The sequence below is a fragment of the Mus musculus genome, chromosome 17 (genome assembly GCF_000001635.26).
Source record: "Mus musculus strain C57BL/6J chromosome 17, GRCm38.p6 C57BL/6J".
Classification (NCBI taxonomy): domain Eukaryota; kingdom Metazoa; phylum Chordata; class Mammalia; order Rodentia; family Muridae; genus Mus; species Mus musculus.
In genome coordinates, this window is record NC_000083.6 from 46,521,005 (window position 1) to 46,544,715 (window position 23,711).

Here is a 23,711-nt window from a genome sequence, read left to right on the forward strand (position 1 = left end):
CGTTCTGCCTGCCTGCCAGGGCTTGCATCTGCCTACCTGTCCCTGCACCACACTCAGCCAGCACTGGGTGAGGTTCCGAAGGCTGGTGCTGGGACAGACCGGAGTAGGTGCCGGTGTGGGGCTTCCATCCTGACCCTTACTGTTCTTGCTGACTGTGGAAACAAGAGGGCAGAGGAGCTGTGTCACTCTGGCCTCTGAGTGGGCCCTGGGTCTTCAGTGTTTATCTCCTGGAAAGGTCACAGAGTTCCGGAGTTCCTAGAGAGGCAGAGGAGGAAGGAGCCTCATAGCCCCACAGCACAGACTCTCAGCCCAACAGGGGCACTGGACTCACGGGGCTGCGAGGATGGCTCAGGAGAAGGCCCAGGAGGGGCTTCCACATGTACCAGCAAGTGGCACAGGCGCCGAACTTGGGAAGCAAAGGAAGCTGCAGGACCCTGGCGGCTCCGCGTACTCTCCCTGTGTTCCAGGTACTGGTCCAGCAGCCACCCCAGGGAGCTCACACCTCCTGCATCTGAAAAAGACAGGTCAGGAATGGGTGTCTGTGAAGTGGGCTGACCGAGGAGCAAGGCGCAGGTTCAGTTAGACAGAAAAGATTTGAGGGAGGCAGAGCCCACAGCTGGCTTCAGCCAGAGCCCAGGGACATGGCGACAGGGCAGGGCTGGTGCGGAGGGGGAGATTCAAATACCAGTGTCCGGGGTGTCCTGGGGTGGGAAGGAGAGAGGAACATCGAAGAGTGAACAGGCCAATGAGGGGACAAATCCAGGAGCCAAGAGAACCAAGAACATCAACACAGGTGACCCCTGAGGATTGTGAGGAGATGGGTGTGGGCCGGGTGTGGGTGGTTACCGGGAGACGTGATGTTCTGCACCAGGGGGCTGACCAGCGCCTCCCAGCAGGTCTTGCCCAGTGCTTGGGCGGCCTCGTCATCAGGGAGAAAGCGATCGGCAAAATTCTGTTCATGGCGCAAAACTCTGTTCAGTCTGGAAATAAAAAGTACATGGCCGGATTAAAGGCGGACTCCCTCACCCCTCACTGCTCAGCTGCCAACAGCATCTCTATGGCCCCTACTTCTTACAGTGTCAGTCCCTGGCTGGTCCCTCCTGAGCTGTACCCACCTCGGATAGAGCTGTAGGAGGCGCTGGCGGTCCTCTGCAATGTCCCGGCTCCATGCTTGTGCCCGAATTGTGTAGAAGAGACAAGTACGTCGGCATAGTTGCTCCCGGAACAATGGCCAGAATGTGGGCTTGGGGCCCAGCACCTCCACACCCCGAACCCGAGTGTCGATACCACCCTGCAGGGTACACAGACTTGTTATCTATGTCACCTCTCCGGAGCCACTGCGAACTCCAAAGCCAAGCTGCACACCTGGAAGTCCCAAGAGTCTCCTGGGACTCCCAGGTCTCCAGGCTGCCCCCAGGCTACCCAAGGAGGAACTCTGGCTAATGTCCAGGCTCGGAGCTCTTGAAAAAGCCACCCGCTAGGGAGAGCCCGTGCTTCCTCCTGGCCCCACCTGCTGGCAGCGCTTTATTCGGATTTGGATGATGGGCCAGAAGCGGGTCAGGTTCTCCAGGAGGGTCACCCGGCTGGCAGAGGGCATCACGTTTACCTGACAGGGTAGGACAGAGGAAGCAAAGAAGTGAGACAGGCTGGAGAGGGGTCTGGGCAATTACAAAGGCAAATGACCTGAGTCTGGTTCCTAGCACCCACGTTGGATGGCTACCAGCACCTGTAATTTTAGCTCTCAGCATCCGATGCCCCTTTTTGGTTTTTTTTTTTTTGGTTTTTTTTGTTTTTTTTGGTTTTTGGTTTTTGGTTTTTGGAGACAGGGTTTCTCTGTATAGCCCTGGCTGTCCTGGAGCTCACTTTGTAGACCAGGCTGGCCTCGAACTCAGAAATCCGCCTGCCTCTGCCTCCCAAGTGCTGGGATTAAAGGCGTGTGCCACCACACCCGGCTTCCCCTTTTGGTCTTTAAGGGCACCTGTACTCACACATACACTGACATACACTTAGACATAGAAAACTAAAGTGGGATAGAGAAAAGCAGGGATGGGGGACTGCTGACAGCCATCAAGACCAGCATGGCCTGTGCTCTCTCTGTCACACACTGAGCCCAGGCCCTCTCCAAGTGAGGTGAGACCTTCCCAGAAGGAACTGAGAGCCATTCCCTAGAGGTGGGTCTTCCCCACAGGTCTTGAGAAAAGGGGAGGGGGGATGGGAACACACAGTGAAGGGGAGGTATAAGGGTCCCCACCGTGTTAAGTTCTGTGCTGATGCAGCCAACATTGTCACCCCCAAACACCACCACCCTGGCTGGCATGTAACTTGAATCTTCACTGGCCACCAGCAGGGTCAGCTGCCTGAGGAAAAAGAAGGAAGCCAGTGAGAACCAGGGCCACTTCCTCTTCCTCCTCTTGCTCCTCTTCCTCCTCTTGCTCCTCTTCCTCCTCTTGCTCCTCTTCCTCCTCTTGCTCCTCTTCCTCCTCTTGCTCCTCTCCTGCCCATCTTCCCCAGACCCCCAGCTTTCCCTTTACATTTTTAAGTGGTTTTACTTAAACCCCTAGATTCAATAACAAATTGATGCTATCCTGTACATGTAATAGACATTCCCATGTCATGACCAGGAGGTTCCTCAAGGCCAGCGTGACAACAGGGGACAATCATCTGTCCACAGGACCTCACCCCCTTTCTATTTCTGTCCCCCATGGAAGAAATAGGCCACTTACCTGGTCACAGCTTCCCTCACCAACCAATGTCAAGTCTTGTAGGCTCTACACCTCAGCCTCTCACAGTCGGCTCTGCTCCCTCAGCCCCTCTTTTGTTATTTTTTTATGTTTTTACTTTTTGAGACAGGGTTTCTGTGTGTAGCCCTGGCTGTCCTGGAACTCACTTTGTAGACCAGGCTGGCCTTGAACTCAGAAATCCGCCTGCCTCTGCCTCCCAAGTGCTGGGATCAAAGGCGTGTGCCACCACACCAGGCACCCTCAGCTTCCAGACTAGACCGCACACACCTCCCAACACCCTTTATTCTGGCCTCCAGCCCTAATCTTCAGGGTTACCTGAGTAACAACTAAAAAGAAACTAGTTTCTTAAAGTCCCTGGACGAATCCCCAAGTTTCAGAACAAGGTTTGAAGTTCCTCACAGAGCTACAGTCTGAATGTGCCTGCTCTCCTGGCTGCTCCCCTGCTGCCATGACGCCCCTTCATTCCGCCTGAGCAGCATTTTAAAACGCCCATTGCAGCATCCCGTTTCTCCTTTCTGCACGCTGCCTCTGCCTGGGGTGCCACTGAGTTCTCTTTACTGAGCTAAGTTCAGCTTCAGGCTTCAGCTCAGCCAACAGCTCCTGAAAGGAAGCCTTCTCTGACCCTCGTTGGCCCCGGAACCCTCTCTCCTGGCCCTCTATCTCCCAGGAGGCTCTTCTCTTCACATTGACCTGAATGCCTTTGGCTGGGTTCAAGACAGCCTCCTGCCTCAGCTTTCCAGGGAGAGGGGCAACAGCCACGTCACTGTGCCTGCACCATGATGCTTTCGCTTCAAGCTGTTTTATTTCTGTTTCCTCTTTTATTCCCCACTTTGAGACAGGATATCAATATGGAGCCCGGGCTTGAATTCTTGATCCCCCTGCCTCAACTCCCTGAGTGATGAGATTATATACATGCACTATCAAGCCTGATTCTCTTGACTGACTCGCTAGCCTGGCTCCCCAACTACAAATTCCTCATCTCTGACTGTCCCTGTTCCCTCAGAGCCTAGTGCAGTGTGTGGCATTCTTGGCACTGAACAAACACCCACGGCACGAGCAGGTAAGCAGACTGTTGCTCTCTAAGCACAAGATGGTGGTATGTGGATCTGTTAGGAGCCAGTGACTGGGTTCAGACAGTGGGATGTCCACACAGCCGAGCACAGACAGGCCAATGTGCCAGTCATGCACCAAATGAGTTTGAAATGTCCTACAAGGACAGAGTTTACAAAGAGCATTGTGGGACGGTGCTTTGCGGGAGATAACATTGGTGCACAGTAGGATAGTTTGTATGAGCACATGTGCAAACAAATGGGTTCGCACCTAATAAGAACACCACGGTGCATGTGTAAGGTGATGGAGTGGGAGCCAGTGCTGCCGTTGGACTCCCAGTAGGTCTTGGGGTTGCGGTCCGTCAGCTTGCTGGCCCGGTGTGGGTTCGAGGACACCTCCACTTTCTCCCAGCACCTGTCCTCCTTCACCTCCACACTGGAGCCTGGGGGAGAGGAGGAGGGGCCGGGGGTCACAGCAAGGTCAGAGATAAGGAAAGGTCAGAGAGTGGGAAGGAAAGTGCCGAGCGGGTGGGAGCCAGGGACATGGCTGAGGGTACTAACCCTGGCAGAGATGCCTGAGGAACACATCAAAGAAGGGGATAGTGATGGGCTTGTAGGTTCGCCTGTGGTCTTCAATCTGGCCCAGCACCATCTGCAGCCAGAACACAGGGCAGGGAAGGGATGCGGACAAGGTCAGAAGCATGCACAGAGGGAAGAAGGCCAAGAGGGACCAGAACGCTCAACCCTTCTCACCAAGTCCTGATGGGACCGTGGAGGGCAGGGGGAAGCTTAGGGACAGGAGCCCAGATTTGCTGCCACTGCTGCCACATGGGATCCCAGAGACAGATACAAGGAGAGCCCACCCCTTGTTTCTGGTCTTCTCTCAGCTCCACACCTACAAGCCCCTCCTCACCTGGATGCAGCCTGCCAGGATGCTCGAGGTGAGGTTGCTGCAGAGCTGCGAGTACTTCTCACACTCGGCCACCAGGTGGCGCAGCTCAGAGGCCAGCAGGAGCTGAGTGGAGTGCTTGTCCAGGACTTTGGAGAGGGCTTCCTTACCTCCCAGGCAGCAAAGCACCACTGCGTAGTCTTTCTGCATCAGAGCCAGGCGGTGCAGGAAGCAGGTCACCTCCTGGACAACCTGAGCCCAGAGCCACACGGGTGAGTTTCCAGGAAAGAGAGGACAGAGAGGGTAAGGGCGAGGGCTGGGTCCACTGAAGGAAGAAGAATGGCAGGGACTGAGGAGGTCTGCAGGGCCAGGAGAGGAACAAGGAGACTGGAACAGTATAATGGAAGCGCTGGGACTCAGAGTCAGCTGGCGGTGCAGCTGGTGTAGTGTCACAGGCTTCTTCCTGCCAAGATCAAACTACCCCAAGGGCTAGCCTTTGTCTGACATCACTCCATGATGTACAAACCCTGGCTCGGAGACAGCAAGGCCCGTCTGGATTGCTGAGTGACACCAGCCTTCCTCTCCTTCCTCCAGAGACCACAGTGCCCTGAGACCCTCAGACCTACACAGATCCACTGAGCCTCTAGAGCCTCCCTAGGCAGGTGGTGCCCCAACTTCTGCTAGGAATCTGGTACCTCAGAGTCACTGCTTGGCCCATTCAGGCAGTTGAGGCAGGGCTCCAAGACCTCGTGCCAGGGGAGGACCATTGTCTCAGGATGATCCAGCAGTCGGGTCATGACCCTGGGGAAGGGAAGGAAACATGTAAAGCGCTAGCAGTCGCTCAGTCCCTGTGCACGGAGCCTGGACAGACTCTTTACCTGAGTATCGTGAGCAGCAGAGTTCTGTTGGGCCCGGGGGCATCTAGAGTCCGCAGCAACAGGAGGAATGGCTGCGTTTCCTGCTGGAGGCGCCTGAGGAGGGGCCTCACGGCAGCTGGAGGGCTGCCTTCATGGCACAGCACGCGTTCCAAGTCAAGGAAGAGTTCTGCTGACAGGTCACCCACCAGGGACCGGATGAGCGACTCGGGGGACCCATCCTGACCCTGGGTGCTTGGTGTCTCCAGTACTGCCGGGCAGACACACCAGAGGGAAAACGAGAGGCATTTTGTAGATCAGTCAAACCCACAAACAGTGCCATCCAGAAAGAAGCTGCCCCCTGCCCTCCCCCCCCCCCCCCCCCGCAAACCTCCTTTCCACATTGAGGATGTCTGTATCATAGCTTATCAGAGTATATGAAATTTTCTTTTCTGGTCCCCAATGTAGACCTAACTTTACTTGGAAAGCAATTACAGTGTAAGCTGCATTAACGGCATCCCAGTCACCGCCCACTATTAAACGCTAGCTATGTACACAGTACTGTGGTGATGGGAACATCCCCAAACTGCTGAGTGAGGCTTCAGACACACAGACTCAAGGATGCATACCGCTTATTGTGGTCCGCGTCCATATGCCTGCATTTTTACCCTATTTTTTTAAAACATAAAAATATCTTATAACATTGATGATAGTCCTCCTTTTGGTCAACAAGTTCTGCTTAAGATCAGGCATGCCAGGGGCTGGAGAGATGGCTCAGTGGTTAAGAGCACTGACTGCTCTTCCAGAAGTCCTGAGTTCAATTCCCAGCAAACACATGGTAGCTCACAACCATCTGTAATGAGATCTGATGCCCTCTTCTGGTGTGTCTGACAGCTACAGTGTATTCATATAAATAAAATAAATGAATCTTAAAAAAAAAAAAACAAAAAACCAGCACTCGGGAGGCAGAGGCAGGTAGATTTCTGAGTTCAAGGCCAGCCTGGTCTACAGAGTAAGTTCCAGGACAGCCAGGGCTATACAGAGAAACCCTGTCTCGAAAAACCAAAAAGAAAAAAAAAAAAAAGATCAGGCATGCCATGAAGATGCACACAGGTACTGTGAACACCTGGGAGACTGAGGCAAGAACATCCCAAGTTCGAGACTAGCCTGGGCTCCATAACATTACATATTACATTTCCTACCCTCCTCTCAAAAACACCTCTAGCTTGAGCACTAAAGCTTTCAGTCATTTCCTGAAGACTCTTGTATCCTTCATTAAGTGACTAGAACGTAAGCTTAGATTCCTGGTCACAGTGTGGCACATGTCCCTCCTCAGCAAAGCATCCTGTCCGCCATGGTACCTGCTCGCTCAGGACTTCCCCGTGGCTCTGAGTAGCGACTGAGGAGCATGGTGAGGATGGTGCGTGTGGTGGGCATTGGCTCTGTCCCCGGCGCTATCCCCGAGTGCCTGAACAAGGTGTCTCTCAGCTCCTGCGTTATGATCTGGTCTCCCAAAGTGTGGTGGTTGCATAGAAGCAGGTTGAGAAGAAGCAGGCCGTTTCTCACTGCAGAGGAGCACCTGGGAGAATGGGTGAGCCAACAAGTTGACAGGGAAGGCAACAGAGGCGAGGGACAAGAGCAGCTGGGCTGGGAGGGGTCTTCAGTGGTCCCTCCGAGGAAGGACTCCTGGCCATCAGACCCTGGGCCACTACTGAAACCCCATGGCAGAAAGTCAGTTTTTCTGCCTTCCCTGGGAACCACCTACATCAACTTGGTCTGTCTTCCAGTGACATTCTGAGAGGGCCACCAGTGTGTTTATCCAGAGGGGACAACATAGGTATAATTTCTGTGGAGCCCGGGTGCCCAGAGACGTGGGTTTTAGGGTACAGCGAGGATTTAGAGTCTGGAGGGTAAACTCTAACCCCTCAGTGTTCAGCATCAGGACCACAGCCGCAGGTACACTGAGGAGCAAACTCTCGGAGCCTGGGCGGGTGGCAGAGTCGATGCTGGCAAAGATCTCTCTGGTCATCTGGGTATCAAACAGAGGTTGGATGGAATCTCGGCTGGGGATGAAAGTGGGGACGTCGGAGGAATTAGCAATGGCCAGCATCTTGAGTGCCTGCAAGAAAGAAGCAGGGGCGGAGTTAGGGGCGGACAGAGCCATCACATGAGAGTGGTAGAGCACGCACAAGGCCCTAGGTCCAGTCCCCAGCCCCACACCAAAGGGAAAGAGGACACTGCTGTCATCATTCTAGACCCCAAACCCTGGAGTAGCTGCACGGTTAGCAGATGGATCACATGAGACATGGATATGGAACAGAAGATGAAGGGACGGGGGTGGGGGGGTTGTGGGGGAGGGAGGGGGAAGGGAGGGGGAAGGGAGGGGAGAGGAAGGGAGGGAAGAGGAGAGGGGATAGGACAGAGGGAGGGAGAGGGTCCAGGGAAGGAAACAGAGCAAAGACAGGGATGCAAATAGAACATTCTAAATTCGAGGAGTACAACCACAGGCTCTTCTCTCTACTCCTGGGCTCCCTAAACCCACCGTCCCCCAGTTGGGCATGCTGCCCTTTCTGAATCACATTGGACTCAGCTATCTCCTAAGGCCAGTGTGGCACGGTCTCCTGCCTCCTGTGGAATGAGATGGAGAAGGCTCAGCTCCAGCACCAGGTCTGTCTGCACGCTGCCATGCTTCCTGCCATGTTGATAGCGGACTTGTTTCCGTCTGAAACAGTGAGCCAGCCCCAGTTCAATGATTTCCTTTATAAGAGTTGCTGTGGTCATGGCGTCTCTTCACTGAAATAAAACCCTAACTAAGACAGTACCTATCTATCCATCCATCTTTCTTTCTTTCCTTTCCTTTCCTTTTTTTTCCTTTTTTTTTTCTTTTTTCCAGTGTTGGCTCTTTCCTTTCACCATGTGGCTTCCAGGGATGGAACTTAGTTTGTTAGGCTTGAAAGCAAGCACCTTTCCCCACAGAGATGCTCGCCAGCACCTGGGGTCGTCCTTACCTCCCCGCAGTCGTGCACCCCAGCGCCAAGTCCACCCAGATCACATGCTTTTTATTTTTCTAAACATTTTATTTATGTATTTATTTATCTTTAGATTGATTTATGTTATGTGAGCATCTTCAAACACACCAGAAGAGAGCCTCAGATCCCATCACAGATGGTTGTGAGTTACCATGTGGTTGCTGGGAATTGAACTCAGGACCTCTGGAAGAGCAGTCAGTGCTCTTAACCACTGAGCCATCTCGCCAGCCCCCCCAGATCACATTCTTAAAGCTCTCCTTACCTTTCGACTTCACTACCCATTGCTTGGTCTGAATCAGTACAGGAGCCCTTCAGGGTCCATGGCCATCCCCCTGCCTGTCACTCATCAATCACTCTGTCCGGCTCTGCCCAGTGTACTCACTGCCAGTCCTGCCTGCTGCACCAAGACGGATGTCTTGTATTCTTGCATGCAAATCAGCACAGCGTAGATGCCACCCTCCCTGGCAAAGAGCGGACGCCATTCATGCTTGGTCATGAGCAGGTAGAGGAGGCGCAGGGCCATCACCACCACCATCTTCTCTCCCACCTGGTTGGTTAGCAAATCCACCAGGGTCTTCACGAGCTTCTCTCTGAGAAGGAAAAAGACACTGGGACTCCCCACACCAAGGAGCTGAGCCCAACTCTCCAGACCTGACGCCAGCGGAGTCCCTTCCTAACTCCGTCCATCAAGACTCAGTGTGTCCTTCTCCCTGAAACCTGTTTTCCTGGCCTCAGTCTCACTCCTGACACCCCCCCACACACACACGCGCACACACCGTTTCTGCATCCTAACTACCACTGCTTCATCTTTTCAAATGAATCGATAGATTTAAAGTCATTCTAATCAAATGGCTTAAAAGTTTAAAAAAAAAATGGCAGGCAGATGTAGGACGAGGGGGAAATACATAAGTACAGTTAGGGAGTGTCTGCAAACTATAATGCTTCTAGTTATCCAATAGAACCAAAAGTGTGTAACTGAAACTCTGGGACAAATACAGAGGAGCCTAAGAGATGAGGAGATAACAAAAGAAGTGAGGGCAGACATCATCCAGAGAGCAAGAAGGGACCACTGGGAAACAGATGGCAGAGCTGGTCATGGTGGATCATGCTGGGACCTCAGTAGTTGGGAGGGAGACAGGAGAACTGTCCAGAACTGTCTTAAACACAGTGTGACACCCTGTCTCCAAAAATTAAAAAGCCAAAATGTGAAATAAAATTTAAAAAAAGACAAAACCCTCTAAGCAAACAACAAGCCCGTCATGCTCTTGCGCTCAGATACGTCATAGCTCAGAGATGGTGCGTGCTCATCGTTGGGTGAAACCTTGGGTTCAGTCCCTAGGACCTTAGAGAGACAGGCAAATGTGACACCATTGTCACCTGCCATCCACCTAAAGAACGGAGAAATTAGACTCTGCTTCATGCCATTTGCAAAAATAAATTCCTAGTCAAATTTGAAATAAATGTTAAAACAAACAAACAAACAAAAACAGAAGTAATAAGCATTCTTAGAAAAACAAGAAAATGTTTTTCCAGAGCTGGATGGCTCAGACAGTGAAGTACTTGTTCTACAAACATCAAGACTTGACTCTAGATCTCCAGAACGTGATAAAGCGGGTGGCTGAGGAGGCAGAGACAGGAAGACCCTTGGGCTGAGAGCCTGGGGTTGTCCACTGCTCAGCCGGCCTAGCCACATTGATATATTACATGGGATGAGTTTGGGGCTGGCCAGCAGGCCTAGCCAGATCCGTGAGTTCTGGCTTCAGTGAGAGATTCTGTCTCAACAAATAAGATGGGGAGAGACTGAGGAAGACACCCAACATTTGACCTCTGACCTCCTTGTACACACCCCCCACACACAAGTGTACAAACATACCCCCAGAAGCGATAATAGATTGACTTTTTTTTTTTTTTCTGAGACAGGGTTTCTCTGTGTAGCCCTGGCTATCCTGGAACTCTCTCTGTAGACCAGGCTGGCCTCGAACTCAGAAATCCACCTGCCTCTGCCTCCCAAGTGCCGGAATTAAAGGCGTGCATCAACACCGCCTGGATTCTTTTTTATTAAGATTTTATTTTTATTTTAAAGTGTGTGTGTTCACATATGCACTGAATCCCCTGGAGCTGGATTTTACAGGAGTCTGAGAGCCTCCTGATGTGGGGGCTTGGAGGTAAACTGGGTCCTTTAGAACAGTGTATGGAGATGGTTAAGAGATGGCTCCTAACCCTGAGCCAACTCTTCAGCTGAGAATCGTCCGTCTGTCTGTCTGTCTTTGTTTGTTTGTTTCTTTTCTTTTCTTTTCTTTTCTTCCTTTCTTTCTTTCTTTCTTTCTTTCTTTCTTTCCTTCCTTCCTTCCTTCCTTCCTTCCTTCCTTCCTTCCTTCCTTCTTTCTTTCTTTCTCTCTTTCTTTCTTTCTTTCGATTTTATTTATTTTATATATATGATGAGTACACTGTAGCTGTCTTCAGATATACCAGAAGAGGGCATTGGATCCCATTACAGATGGTTGTGAGCCACCATGTGGTTGCTGGGAAATTGAACTCGGAACCTCTGAAAGAGCAGTCAGTGCTCTTAGCCACTGAGCCATCTCTCCAGCCCGATAATTGACTTTCTTAATAAGACAGAAACTTTTAGAAGCTATAAAATGTTGAAAACTATAGCAACCTAAAAATGTTAGCACATTTTTTGAAAGACACTACAAACATAAGAGACAAACAACAGGAGCCGGAGAAAACCGGCAGGAGAAAGGCTGACATGTGGAGGTGGAGGTGGGATTGCTGAGGGCCACACAGGAGGAACAACAAATGGCTTTAGAACTCACAGAATGCGGCCCCATGGGTTACCACAGCCACGTGGGTGAGCCTCGGTGTGGCCCTGAGGACCATGTGTCCTGAGGACTTTCCACTGTTATAGAGTTCTGCTCTGCTTGCTGCCCTTGCATCCCTCTTCATCTAAGAATTGGATGAAAACTCTAAGGAGCTTCCAGTCCCTCACTGGGCAGCATCTCTGGCCCTCACAGTAACAGTGCTGAGCTCTTTCAGGCACTGTTGCTGGGGCAGATTAATCATTCAACCATCTCCATAGGGAAGAACTTAGAGACGCAGATGGTCAGCTAGAACTACCACACTTAGAAAACATTTGGAAAAATAAAATCGTTAGTGAAGCTGGGCTGAGGTGTTTTTACTACTGGCTCTGATGTAGTAAATCTTAGGGAACAATCTGATGTTGAGACAGGCACACTCTTATTAGTTAAGCTAGGGACTGTTTATGGTCAGGGAACAAGAACAATGGCAGCCCTGGCTGGCGTGTCTCACTGAGGCTGGACTGAATGATTTCTTAGACCCATTTTTGTCCTCAGCCTCCTGACATGGTTTCTTAAGAATTGCTGATGAGTAGATATGTATTCTGGGCATTTAAGGTAGATAAAGCTGATTTTTATATAAAGGTTAAGACTTGTGATTCTTTTAAGATTCTTACAAGATTACTTTTAAAGATAAATAATAATTGCTCCTCTTTTTGTAACTGCAAATTGCCTACTGCCAGTAAGAGAAACTGGCTGAGAAAACTCCCTTGCTTGCTTACACTATGTTAATCTATAACAAGTTGCTTAGTTATGAATGTTTGGGGGAATAATTTGTTTTCTTTACCTGTACTACATAATGCTATTTCTTGTAAACATACTGAAGAACACATTGTTTTTCCATAATCATTCACTAGAAGAAAATCAAAACATAACACACTGTAATTTTATGCTGCTTGAGAGATTTTGCTGGGACAGAGACGCTATGGCAGAAAGAATAAAGTGTGGAGGGCTGGGCCATGGCTCCTTCCAGCCATCATCTGTGTGTGCATGTATGCATACGTGTAAGGTTTGTGTGAATGGGGTTGGCATGTTGTTCCTTCTCCCCATCAACCATGACTATGTGTATGTATGTATATGTGTAAAGCTTGTCTGGGCATGTGTTGGAGCTTGCTCCATCCATCGTGTGTGTGTGTGTGTGTGTGTGTGTGTGTGTGTGTGTGTGTGTGAAATGCTTGGAGCCTACTTGCTGGAGCTTTGCTCTAACCATTCTATGTGTAAAAATATATATATATATACTTCTGTATTATATATATGTATGTACGTATGCATGCATGCATATATGTATAAAGTTATTGGACTCTGCCTTTTGCTTTATCCAGTGTGTGTGTGTGTGTGTGTGTGTGTGTGTGTGTGTGTGTGTGTGTGAAATGCTTGGAGCCTACTTGCTGGAGCTTTGCTCTAACCATTCTATGTGTAAAAAAATATATATATATACTTCTGTATTATATATATGTATGTACGTATGCATGCATATATGTATATATTTATGTGTATAAAGTTATTGGACTCTGCCTTTTGCTTTATCCAGTGTGTGTGTGTGTGAAGTTTCTTTCTTCCCTTTGCTTTCTCACCAGCCCCATGGAGTTAAGGGCTCTTTCCACTGGCCACAGGAGCGCCAGCATCTGTTTGAAAGGCTTCCAGTGCCTTCTAATGAAAAAATAGAGAATCCTATGTAATATCACAGGTCAGGGAGTCTCATAAAAATTAAGTAAATTGGACTGGTGAGATGGCTCAGCGGGTAGGAGCACTGACTGTTCTTCCAAAGGTGCTGAGTTCAAATCCCAGCAACCACATGGTGGCTCACAACCACCCATAATGAGATCTGACACCCTCTTCTGGTGTGTCTGAAGTCAGCTACAGTGAATTTATGTACAATAATAAATAAATTTTTTTTTAAAAAATTAAGTAAATTAAGCTTTGTTCCCTCAGAGAAAAGTCTGCTGAGTGGCTTTTCTAATCTCTGGCAGCCACTAGCAGCAGCTCCTGTAGGTATCTGGATGCATCCCTGTCAGTAGCTCTAAGCACTGACCTCCAGTGGTTGCCTGCTTCGGTTTACCCACCACATGGATGCCAAGGCCGGTTAACTGGCATGGGAGAGTCACAAGTCAAGGTCAGCCAGGCAATACAATGTGAGAGAGACTCCATCTCAAAATATAACCTTCCCCTTCACAAAAGAGTGCTAGCTGTGAGTGAGGGTCCTGAGAGAAAGAGCAGGGACTGACTCCTTTTCACATAGGGATGGACACAGGGGAGGTGGCTGAGATCTACTCAGAAAGAACACAGCAGACACCGACCCTCTGGGGAAGAGCTCCGAGCCAGAGTTCCATTCCGATCTACTGCCTCAGAACCTATGGCCGCTGTGTATGGTTTAAACAGAGTAAGTGCGCAGCTGCGTCTGCAGCCAGAGCTCACCGTTTTGATTTGATAGAGCATTCTCCTGCCTCTGCTTCCCAAGTGCTAAGGTCAGAAGCAGGCTTCGCCACACACGGCTGCAAACCAGGATTGGTTGTGAATTGTCTACTCTACCATGGACAGTGGCTAGGAACAAGGTTGAAATAGTCACCAAAATGTTAGCACTGATTATAAGCAGGGAGGCACTTTTAGATCATTTTTATCTAATTCTTTCTAACTTTCTTTTTCCCTTCCTTCCTTCCTTCCTTCCTTCCTTCCTTCCTTCCTTCCTTCCTTCTGCTTCCTCTTTTTGTAGACAGTGTCTCCCTATGTAGTCTTGGCTAGCCTGAAATTCACTAGCCATGACCTCATAGAGACATGCCTAGCTTTGCCCTGAGTGCTTGAGGTTAAAGATATCGCCTCTGCATCTATATTCTAACTCTTTACACTAGTTATTCTCTTGTGATCACAAAAATAAAGTGAATATGATTTTTTAAATATGCAAACAAAATGTTTTAAACACAGATAACAAAATAATCTAAGAATGCCTTTAAATCTATAAGAAAGAGCCGGGCGTGGTGGTGCATGCCTTTAATCCCAGCACTCGGGAGGCAGAGGCAGGCGGATTTCTGAGTTCGAGGCCAGCCTGGTCTACAAAGTAAGTTTCAGGACAGCCAGGGCTATACAGATAAACCCTGTCTCGAAAAAACAAAAAACAAACAAACAAAATCTATAAGAAAGAGGCAACAGCTCAATAAAAGTAGGAAAAAAGGTAAGATATTTATGGAAACACAACAAATACATGCAAACATGCCTAAGGGCATCAGAACTAAGAAATGAATGCAGACAGGCTCTGTGGGTAAAGACACTTGCTGCCAAGTCTAATGTCCTGCGTTTGTTCCCCAGAAGCCACGTGATGGAGGGAGAGGACCAACATGCTCGAGTTGTCCTCCGTTCTCCACAAACATGCCACAGTATGTTAGCGTGCACACACACACACACACACACACACACACACACACACACACACACATTAAAGTGCCCATCTGATCCATTAAGAAGCAATATTGCGGGCTGGAGAGATGGCTCAGTGGTTAAGAGCACTGACTGCTCTTCCAGAGGTCCTGAGTTCAATTCCCAGCAACCACATGGTGGTTCACAATGAGATCTGATGCCCTCTGCTGGTGTGTCTGAAAACACCTACAGTGTACTCACATAAATAAAAGAAATAAATTCATCTTTTTAAAAAAAAAAAAAGCAATACTGTGCTGGCCATGGTGAGGGAAATGGCGACAGGAGAGCTGTGTACTTGAACTTAGCAGCTGCCACATCACAGCTGTACACATCGACGAAGATAATAAACAGCTCTGTGAAGACTGACACCGAGAAATTGCTCTAACAGACACGGGGTGGGCACACAGAAATGCCACAGAAGCTAAGACCCATGCTATGTCCACCTGCATAACACGCACAGGTTTAATGCTTTTATGCATCGGGGTTTTAAAAAGATGTAACTTATACTTTTTTTTTTTTTTTTTTAAAGATTTATTTATTGATTATATGTAAGTACACTGTAGCTGTCTTCAGACACTCTAGAAGAGGGAGTCAGATCTTGTTGGGGATGGTTGTGAGCCACCATGTGGTTGCTGGGATTTGAACTCTGGACCTTCGGAAGAGCAGTCGGGTGCTCTTACCCACTGAGCCATCTCGCCAGCCCGTAACTTATACTTTTTAAAATACTATAATGCGTGTGTCTGTCTGTCTGTCTGTCTGTAGGTATGTACATGTGTGGCTGACTGTGGAGGCCGGAAGAAGCACCAGGTCTCCCGGAAGTGGAGTAATAGATGTTTGTGAGCTGCCTAATGTGGGTGCTGGGAGTCAAACTCAGGCCCGCTGGACAAACAGCAAGTACTCCTAGCCACTGAGCCATCTCTCTAGTCCCCAAACAGCAACCACATATTAAACCTGTCGATGGTCTGCTTGGTACTCTGACAACAGCAGTAGGGAGGGCTTTTGGCCCCTAAGCTTTGCTGCAGAATCACAGCCCTAAGACAGCACAGAGCAGCCTCCTGTCTGAGCGACAGACTCCTGCCGCCCCTCTTCCCTCGTTTCTTACTAACCCACTCTAATTTTTCCCTTGCTTCCCAGATTGACCTCAGACTTGCTTCCAACTCAAGAGCTCTGCAATCATAGATAGGTATGATGTGCCACCACACCCAGGCAGGGCTTTTCATTCAGTAATTTTATTATGAGCTGTTTTCAAAATGAAAGTGCACTTGTGTAATAAAGAAATCAGATTTTTTTTTAAGTTTAAAATATAAAGAAACTTGGGACAGAAGAAAAAGAGGAGAGAAAAAATTTAGACAATCTACCCTCAAGCTCATAACCCGCCTGAGGATTACGGTTAGGCATGTGCCACCATACCTGGCTTGAAAAAAAAAAATTAAAGAAAAAACACTAGGGCTAAAGGACTTAGGCTTGCAGCCTGGCTCTGACTCTGTGGAACCCCGAGCAAGTAACTAAAACTCTCAGTTTTCTCTGAAAACTATAATAATAATATTAATAATATTGAACTAATGGCTTCATCATTTCTGTGGTGGGAGACAGACATAATGAGCGCATGCATGTGCATCCTCGGGAGTGCTCAAAGAACCCCATATCATTCATCCTCCGAGCTCACTGGTCTTCACCCTGTGCTTCCTCCATCCCCAGCCTTGCTGCCTTCTTGATGTCACTCCTCTTCCCTCCCCCATGGTCCTTAGTGGCTCAGCTTTAACCCAAACCCTTCCCTCTGCAACACTGCTAACCTCAACGGTCTGTCAGGACGGACCAGGGGGTGGTCTCGCTCAGTGACCTCCTCCACAGCCTGGGAGAGGGCACAGAGCCCTGATAGCTGCAGGTTCGTATCCAGGCTGGAGATCTGCACAGTGGCCAAGACCGCTGCCACATGCTGATCCAGGGAGCTGCGCGGACCAGGACCCCGCAAGGCTCTGGCCATTTCTGCAATTAGTGAGGGAAAGTTGGTCGCTCAAACAGTTGCCAATGTTTTTTAAAAGCTTAAAAAGCTGCAAAGTTTTTAAAAGTCAAGCCCACTCAGGGTATCAATGGTATTCACTACTGTAGTTCAGCATTTATAGCTTCATGGCTCCAATGGTACGGGAAGGATCTAGTCACACACTCAAGATGGAGATGCCTGCAAAACAGACTCTCCTTTCCCAAAGAGACTGAAGAACAGGTGGCTGTCAGTTAGACATAGTCAAGCTCATGGAGAGACACATGGGGGTTCGTGCAGGCTTTTCCCCAGGAATGGCTCTTCCTCCCGGGCTTCCCCTCCACTCTACCCACTTCTACTGGACCAATCCAAGTCTTGTTCTAATGTCCCTGCCTTCCCTCCCAGAACCAAACTCACCAGTAGCTGCCTCCTGTGTTTCAGGGGGCAGGGTCATCCCCTCAGTCACCAGAAGCTGATTAAACAGCTGGGAGTCACTCTGTGCTTTGGGGGGCTCTGTCTTTGCACTGGCAAGCTCCATCTCTGCCTCTGGGGGCACAGCATTGGCTCTGCAGGCCTCTTCCTTCTCTGAGAAGTTGGCAGCTGACCTTGAGCCCTCCTCTGGCTCTGGGCTACAGGAGTGACGCCGTGAAGACGGCAAGCTCCCCAGTTCCTTGGGCAGTAGCCCGTACTTAGTGTAGATGCGGGAATTGAGCAGGTCGCAGAGGTTGCTGCCCTCAAAGCGGTTGCTGAGAACCTGTAGTACACCCTCAGCCATCTCTATGGGCACAGAGAGCTCTCCCAGGGCCTTTTCTCCCAGGGCCTGCCAATACAAAAGGTCCGTTTCATGGACAAATAGACACAAAGTTCCTAGGAAGAGCCATGGAAGAGCCACCCCTGCATTTGCTCATATCCTCTGCATACTAGACCCTCAAAGCATGCCTTCTTCACCAGCAGGACTTCCATAGGCTTCAACCGTTAGCAGCTCCTCCTCCTCCCCCTGCCGCTCCCCCTCCTCCTCTGTGACATTCCACAGTCAGACGCCCCCCCCCCCACACCCCACCGCTCGCAGTGCCTAGCTCTAACCCAGCACATCCCTCAGCCCAGAGCTCTTGGGCTTCTGGTACCTCCTCATCCAGTTTCTCATGCAGATTCTGGAAAATTGGCTGCTGTTCACCCACGTCCAACTTCTTGATGAAGAACAGTAGCTCCCACCACTCTGCCTGGGTCAGGTACCCTGACTCCTCCTCGTTCTTCTGGGGTTCGGGCTGGAGATACGGCAGTGAGTACAGGCCATGTGTGGGCTTCCAGTCCCAGGAGGGACACACTGAGGATATAGCAACCGTCAGTGTCTGAACCTCTGGAGCAGCCTCTGCTCAGAGGCGGCTTAGTGCTGGACAGTGCTCCTGTGCTTCAAACAGGCTGTCCGCACCCTTTCCTAGGCTCACCTGTGCCCAGTACAGCTGCCCCTGCTCCCTTCTCCACAGCTGCGGACGCTGAATCCCCAGTAGCTTCCTCCGGCCCCAGGATCTCTAGCATGTGCCAGTGTACCCAGTAGGTGCGGCCAGTCGACTGCCAGAAGACCTGGAAGGAAATGAAGGGTAGAAAGAACTCAGCTCTCTGAGCTCTGGGCCCGACCACAGCTGGCTAGGCTCTCCACATAGCTCAAGGCTTTCTGCAGGGATGGGGAGTCAGAGGGCCCTGCCTTTCTTCCCAACCATCATGGCCTCTGCCTGCACACTCAGCATCTTTCCCTGCTGACAGCTTTGGAGGTATCTCAGTATAGCACTTTTGCCTCCTGGATACGAGTTCCTGTGACCTCACAGTTCACCTACCCTACCAAGTTTTCTCTGCCCGTTAAAATTGAACCCTCTCTTGTATTCCTTTTTTTTTTTTAACCACTCCACAATTGGACGTTTTCTTTGCTTTTCTTTCTATTGTCATCACCATTGTCATCATTTAGATAGGTTCTAGGTAGCCCTGGCTGTCCTGGGACTTGCCATGTAGTACGGGCTGGCCTCAAAACTACAGAGATCTGCCTGCTTCTCCCTCTTAAGAGCCAGGCTTAAAGCCATGCTACCATGCCTGGCCCTCCTTTCTTTCTGTGGTTGAAACAGAGTCTCATGTCGCCAAAGCTACCCTCAAGCTTGCTACTTGGCCAAAGATGACCTTGAACTTTAGTCCTGTCTCTTCCTCTCCATCCTGAGATTTCAAGCATGCGACAGCACACCCGGTTTTATGTGGTGCTGGGGTCAAACCCAGGACTCCATATACACTAGGCAAGCTTTCCATCAGCTGAGTTACACCCTCAGGCCATGCCTGAAGGGCCACACCTGAAGGCTTTCTCCTTGGGTGGCATATCAGAACCTCCTAGCTGCCCAGCCGCCACCACCACAGACTAGGTCTGTCGGTGGCCAGCAGCATTGGCGCCCACCTGCACAGGGGGCACGCCATTGTTGCTCTGCTGGAACTCGCCCTCGTCCCCAGCACTGATCTCCTCGTAGTCATCCAGGATGCGAACCCGCATGCCGGGCTGCACCGTCTGCTGAACGTATTCACCATAACCGCTGCGGCTAGAAAACTCAGAACGACCGCGGAAGGCCCGCCCTTGCTTCCTGGGTGTAGTGACGATGGTGGGTAGCAGCAGAGGCGGAGGGCCTGAGAGGCATGGCTGGAAGATGGATCGGGATGGCCTGGGCGGCAAAGCGCCCTGCTCACTGAGGTTCCGTGCCCAGCCCATGCTCCGCACCAGCTCAGAAATGAGATTGCCCACGGCCATACTGAACTCCAGCTCCTGCTGCGCCCGGCTCTTCTCCTTTGTGAGACACGGGGAGCTCTGGTCCCCAGCTCCTGACTCTGGGCTGTTATTCAGCTGATCCAGCAGGGAGGTGACACAGAGGTAGCGCTTTACCAGGGAGAAGAGCAGCTTCCCAGGGATCTGCAGGATACAACCCTTGGTTTAAGTTCACCTCCCCCCACCCCATCCCGGCTTTCACCCCCAGCCCTCAGCATCTTCCTCTACAAACAAGTGTGAAGACCTTGTTCCTAGACCTGTGGTTCTCAGATGCATCAAAGAAACACAAAGGAATTATCTTTTTTTTTAAATTATGTGCACGGGTGTTTTACCTGTATGTATGTATGTCTATGTACCACATATGTGTCCGGGGCCTGTGGAGGCTAAAAAGGGCAATTAGATCTCTTGGAACCAGAGTTACATGTGGTTATTAGCTGTCAGGTGGGTGCTGGGAATTGAACCTGGGTCCTCTGCAAGAGCAGCCATTGCTCTTAATTGCTGAACCATTTCTCTATCTCTAGCCAATAAAGGAATTATCTTAAACCACAGATTCTTGTGTTTGCTTTTGTGTATACTTGTGTGTGTGTGGTGTATATATGTGGTACCTGTGTTTGAGGGTACATGCACATGTGTGTGCACACAGGTATGGTGGCCCAAGGTTGGTAGCAGGTATCTTCCTTCATCTCTTTCCGCCTTACATATCAAGACAGCCTCTGTCACTGAACACAGAGCTTACCATTTTAGCTGATCTGGCTGCCTACCTTGCCTGGACGATCCCTTCTCTCTCTCTTGCCTGCTAGGACTGTAGGCAGAATAAACCACCCCAGTTTAGTGTGGGCTCTGAGCATCCAAACTCTGGTTAGCATGCTTCTATGGCAAGAGCTCAAACCTGCTGAGCCATCAGCCCAGATCCTACTCTTGGGTTTCGGTACTAGAAATTCCAAATCAGAGATGCTGAGAAGGGGTCGTGAACCTTTACTTTGGTTAGCTCTCCAGGTTCCTCAGATGTTAATCCGCAGCCCTGAATCACAGCTGGAGAAGAGGTGCTAAGATCCAGCATCCCTGGGTCCACAGCTGGCCGAGTACCTGAGGAAGGTGGATGCCCTCCAAGGCCATGCAGTGCTCCTCTGTGGACGTGGTCTCCGCAAACAGCTCCAGTAAAGTGTAGCGGCTGTCAAAATCCATGTGCTGCTCGATGCCGTCGTGCTGGCTCAGTGACAGAAGGACGTGAGCCCGGCTCCCTGTAAGCCACACCGGGTCCAGATCTCCTCCTCATTGCAGAAGACTGTCCCCTGCCTATCCTAGGCCTTCTCTTCCCTGAAGGCTTTACACTTCTCTGGGGCTGAGACCCAAAGCAAGAAATATCCTTTACATGTAACCTAGCACACACACACACACACACACACACACACACACACACACGAGAACTGAAACATAATGTCAGGCTGCTAAACTTTGGACGTAGAATTCTGGAATTTTGGTTTCTTTAAGAATCACAGAAATATGCTATGTTTTTGCTTTAATCTCAGGTGTGGGATACAGGGCTGCTTCATAGCAGCTGACTGTGATTTGCTTCATGTTCTAGTTTCTGTGACTGTGTGATGTTTGGAATACTGGGAACTTTTCAGAAGGTATATAAATGTTTGACCCCTGATAGGTGGGGTGGGTGACTGTCAGTCATTCTGGGGGGTTAGTTGCAGTTTGTTAGTAGTTGAGCTCAAAGAAGAAACAAGAAATTGGATTTAGGAGCCGGGTGTGGTGGCACACGCCTTTAATCCCAGCACTCAGGAGGCAGAGGCAGGCAGATTTCTGAGTTCGAGGCCAGCCTGGTCTACAAAGTGAGTTCCAGGACAGCCAGAGCTATACAGAGAAACCCTGTCTCGAAAAACCAAAAAAAAAGAAAAAGAAAAGAAATTAGATTTAGGGATCTCTTCCCTTCCCACCCGTCCCCATCCTTCTTTCTTATCTAGTGATAGAGGGTAAAAAGGGGTGGGGGGAGAGGTAGGTAAAAGGTGTGGGAAAAAGAAGAATCCACAATGTAGCAAAAGTCTGGTGACAAAATTTACAATTACTAAATTCTGTGTACTGATATATATATACATACACACATATATATATATATTTAGATATTTAGATAGATAGATAGTTTTGATTGGTTTCTCAGAACAAGTTCTCACTATGTAGACTATTATGCTGGCTTTGAACTGGCAGAGATCTACCTGGCTCTGGCTCCCAAGTGCTAGGATTAAAGGCATACAATGGTGTGTGGATATTTTAATTTGTTTTTAAAGTTGGCTATAACTCTCATACTAATATCGCAACCCAAAACTACATCTCAAACATTCAACTGATATAAATCGACCCGCTTTATTGTCTACCATAAAGGGCGAGTGGCAGATAAACCCTGAGCTTTTGTCCTGTGTGTACCAGGAATAAAGGGTTCATCTATGTTTCTTTTACCTTGAGTTGCTACTTAGTAAGTCATGGTTGGGAACTCTCTTATATCTCTTGTCTTACTCCTTGTGTCTCCCCCCTACCCCCCCCCCCGCCTCCACTGCTCCCCTCCCCCACCTCCTCTTACCAGCATCATGGGCTGCCAGAGCCTGGAGCATCTTGCCTGCACTCCGGCGGATCTGAGGCTCGGGATTGCACAGCATGTGCATGAGCAGATCTAGGGCTCCGGTCTCCCTGAAGACTCCGGTGAGAGGCCCGATGCTGGCATAGGCACTGAGCACGTGGACGGTGTGAAGCACAGCAGCCGTCAGGCTCGAGGTCCCACCCTCCGCCAGCTGCCTGGCAGCCCTGCGCACCAGCGCCCGGACATCAGCCTCCATCTCTGTCATTGCCAACTCATCCAGGCCTCCAGGGTCTCGTGGGAAGCTTCCCACCTCTCCAGCAGGTTCGTGCTGCGGGCCTTTAGGTATTGGCCGCTCCCTCAGTAGCATGGGGCAGTTGGCGTAGACCTCTGGGGCTGACAGCCACATGAGGAGATGCTCTGTCTTCTCCTCCTCTGAGCTCACTTTGCCCTCTTCGCTACACTTGAGGACACTCCAGCGGATCAGGTACTCGGGATGGCCATCATGTCCAGGCCTCTGTCGAAGGAGTTCTTCAGGGTACGCCTGCAGCCGAGGCCCCAAGGGTACCAGAAGGTTCCCTGCACGCCGTTCCCCTACCATCCTGATCTCCTGGGATACACAAGGAGACAGACAGGCAGTATGTGAAAGATGAACCGACTACACAGAGTGCGGTACTATCTTGAGGCATAAGTGAGGTGGGTGGTAATGGGTGGGCTGCATGGTAGAATTTAGAGCACAATAAAAGGCAGAGAATAGGACGGAGTAAATAAGTATTATATTTATATAACATATATATTATATAAGAGAAGAACGGTGTGAACGGAGCAAAGAGATGCGATGAAGGCATTTCAGGAAAGGAAGGGGGCTGGGCTCCAGCTCAAAAGCCAAGTACCTGATTAGGATGTGTGAGGCCTGGCACTGTGTGTGTGTGTGTGTGTGTGTGTGTGTAAGCTGGTCTTTGCTACTTTGTGGGTTCTTCTTTTTCCTACCCTTTATCCAGAGACCCCCCCCCCCCGCTCTCACCCCCTAACACTAACTAGGTAGGAGAAAACCAAGGATAGACAGGAAAGAGATCCTAGAGTCTGATTTCTTTCCTTTTGTTTCTTTTTTTACCTCGGGCTACTAACAAACCACAACCAACCTTCTTAATGGCCAACAACCACTCCACACGCCTTTCAGGAGCCTAGCACTCATGCACTCCGCACACAGTCACAGAAATTGTCTGAAGCTGGCAGAGCCAGGCTTCTACTAGAGCACGGAGTCAAGTCACAGTCAGCAGCTGCAGACAGTCCGAAGCAGCCCCGCAGCCCACACCTGGGGCTACAACAAAAGCCCATTCTCATAATATAGTTCTGGTTTTTAAAAGAAACCCAAATGCCAGAATTCTCAGAAATGTCACTGCAGGGGAGGTGGGCACTAAAGAGATGAGCAGGGGTGAAGAGCATTTGCCGCTCTACAAAATAACCAAGGGTCAGTGCCTAGCACCCACATGGCAGCTCCAGACCATCTGTAACTCCAATCCCAAGAGTCCAACACCCTCT

General features: G+C 50.0%; 1 protein-coding gene across 5 annotated transcripts in view; it reads right to left on the reverse strand.

Moving 5' to 3' along the window:
- Positions 1-23,711, reverse strand: part of Cul9 (cullin 9) — a 45,780-nt gene that overhangs the window by 20,396 nt on the left and 1,673 nt on the right. For all 5 annotated transcript variants that reach the window (NM_001081335.2, XM_011246723.3, XM_011246722.3 and 2 more), the window contains exons 2-22: positions 22,176-22,779; positions 20,681-20,835; positions 19,235-19,738; positions 18,249-18,384; positions 17,928-18,127; positions 17,221-17,623; positions 16,619-16,811; positions 8,945-9,152; positions 7,456-7,652; positions 6,895-7,112; positions 5,558-5,804; positions 5,375-5,480; positions 4,704-4,931; positions 4,352-4,442; positions 4,062-4,233; positions 2,252-2,357; positions 1,511-1,606; positions 1,116-1,291; positions 847-980; positions 332-511; positions 37-152 (exon numbers count right to left, since the gene is read on the reverse strand). In NM_001081335.2, the coding sequence (NP_001074804.2) occupies positions 37-152; positions 332-511; positions 847-980; positions 1,116-1,291; positions 1,511-1,606; positions 2,252-2,357; positions 4,062-4,233; positions 4,352-4,442; positions 4,704-4,931; positions 5,375-5,480; positions 5,558-5,804; positions 6,895-7,112; positions 7,456-7,652; positions 8,945-9,152; positions 16,619-16,811; positions 17,221-17,623; positions 17,928-18,127; positions 18,249-18,384; positions 19,235-19,738; positions 20,681-20,835; positions 22,176-22,770 (4,461 nt within the window). In that variant the 5' untranslated portion in view covers positions 22,771-22,779. The remainder of the gene's footprint in view (positions 1-36; positions 153-331; positions 512-846; positions 981-1,115; positions 1,292-1,510; positions 1,607-2,251; positions 2,358-4,061; positions 4,234-4,351; positions 4,443-4,703; positions 4,932-5,374; positions 5,481-5,557; positions 5,805-6,894; positions 7,113-7,455; positions 7,653-8,944; positions 9,153-16,618; positions 16,812-17,220; positions 17,624-17,927; positions 18,128-18,248; positions 18,385-19,234; positions 19,739-20,680; positions 20,836-22,175; positions 22,780-23,711) is intronic.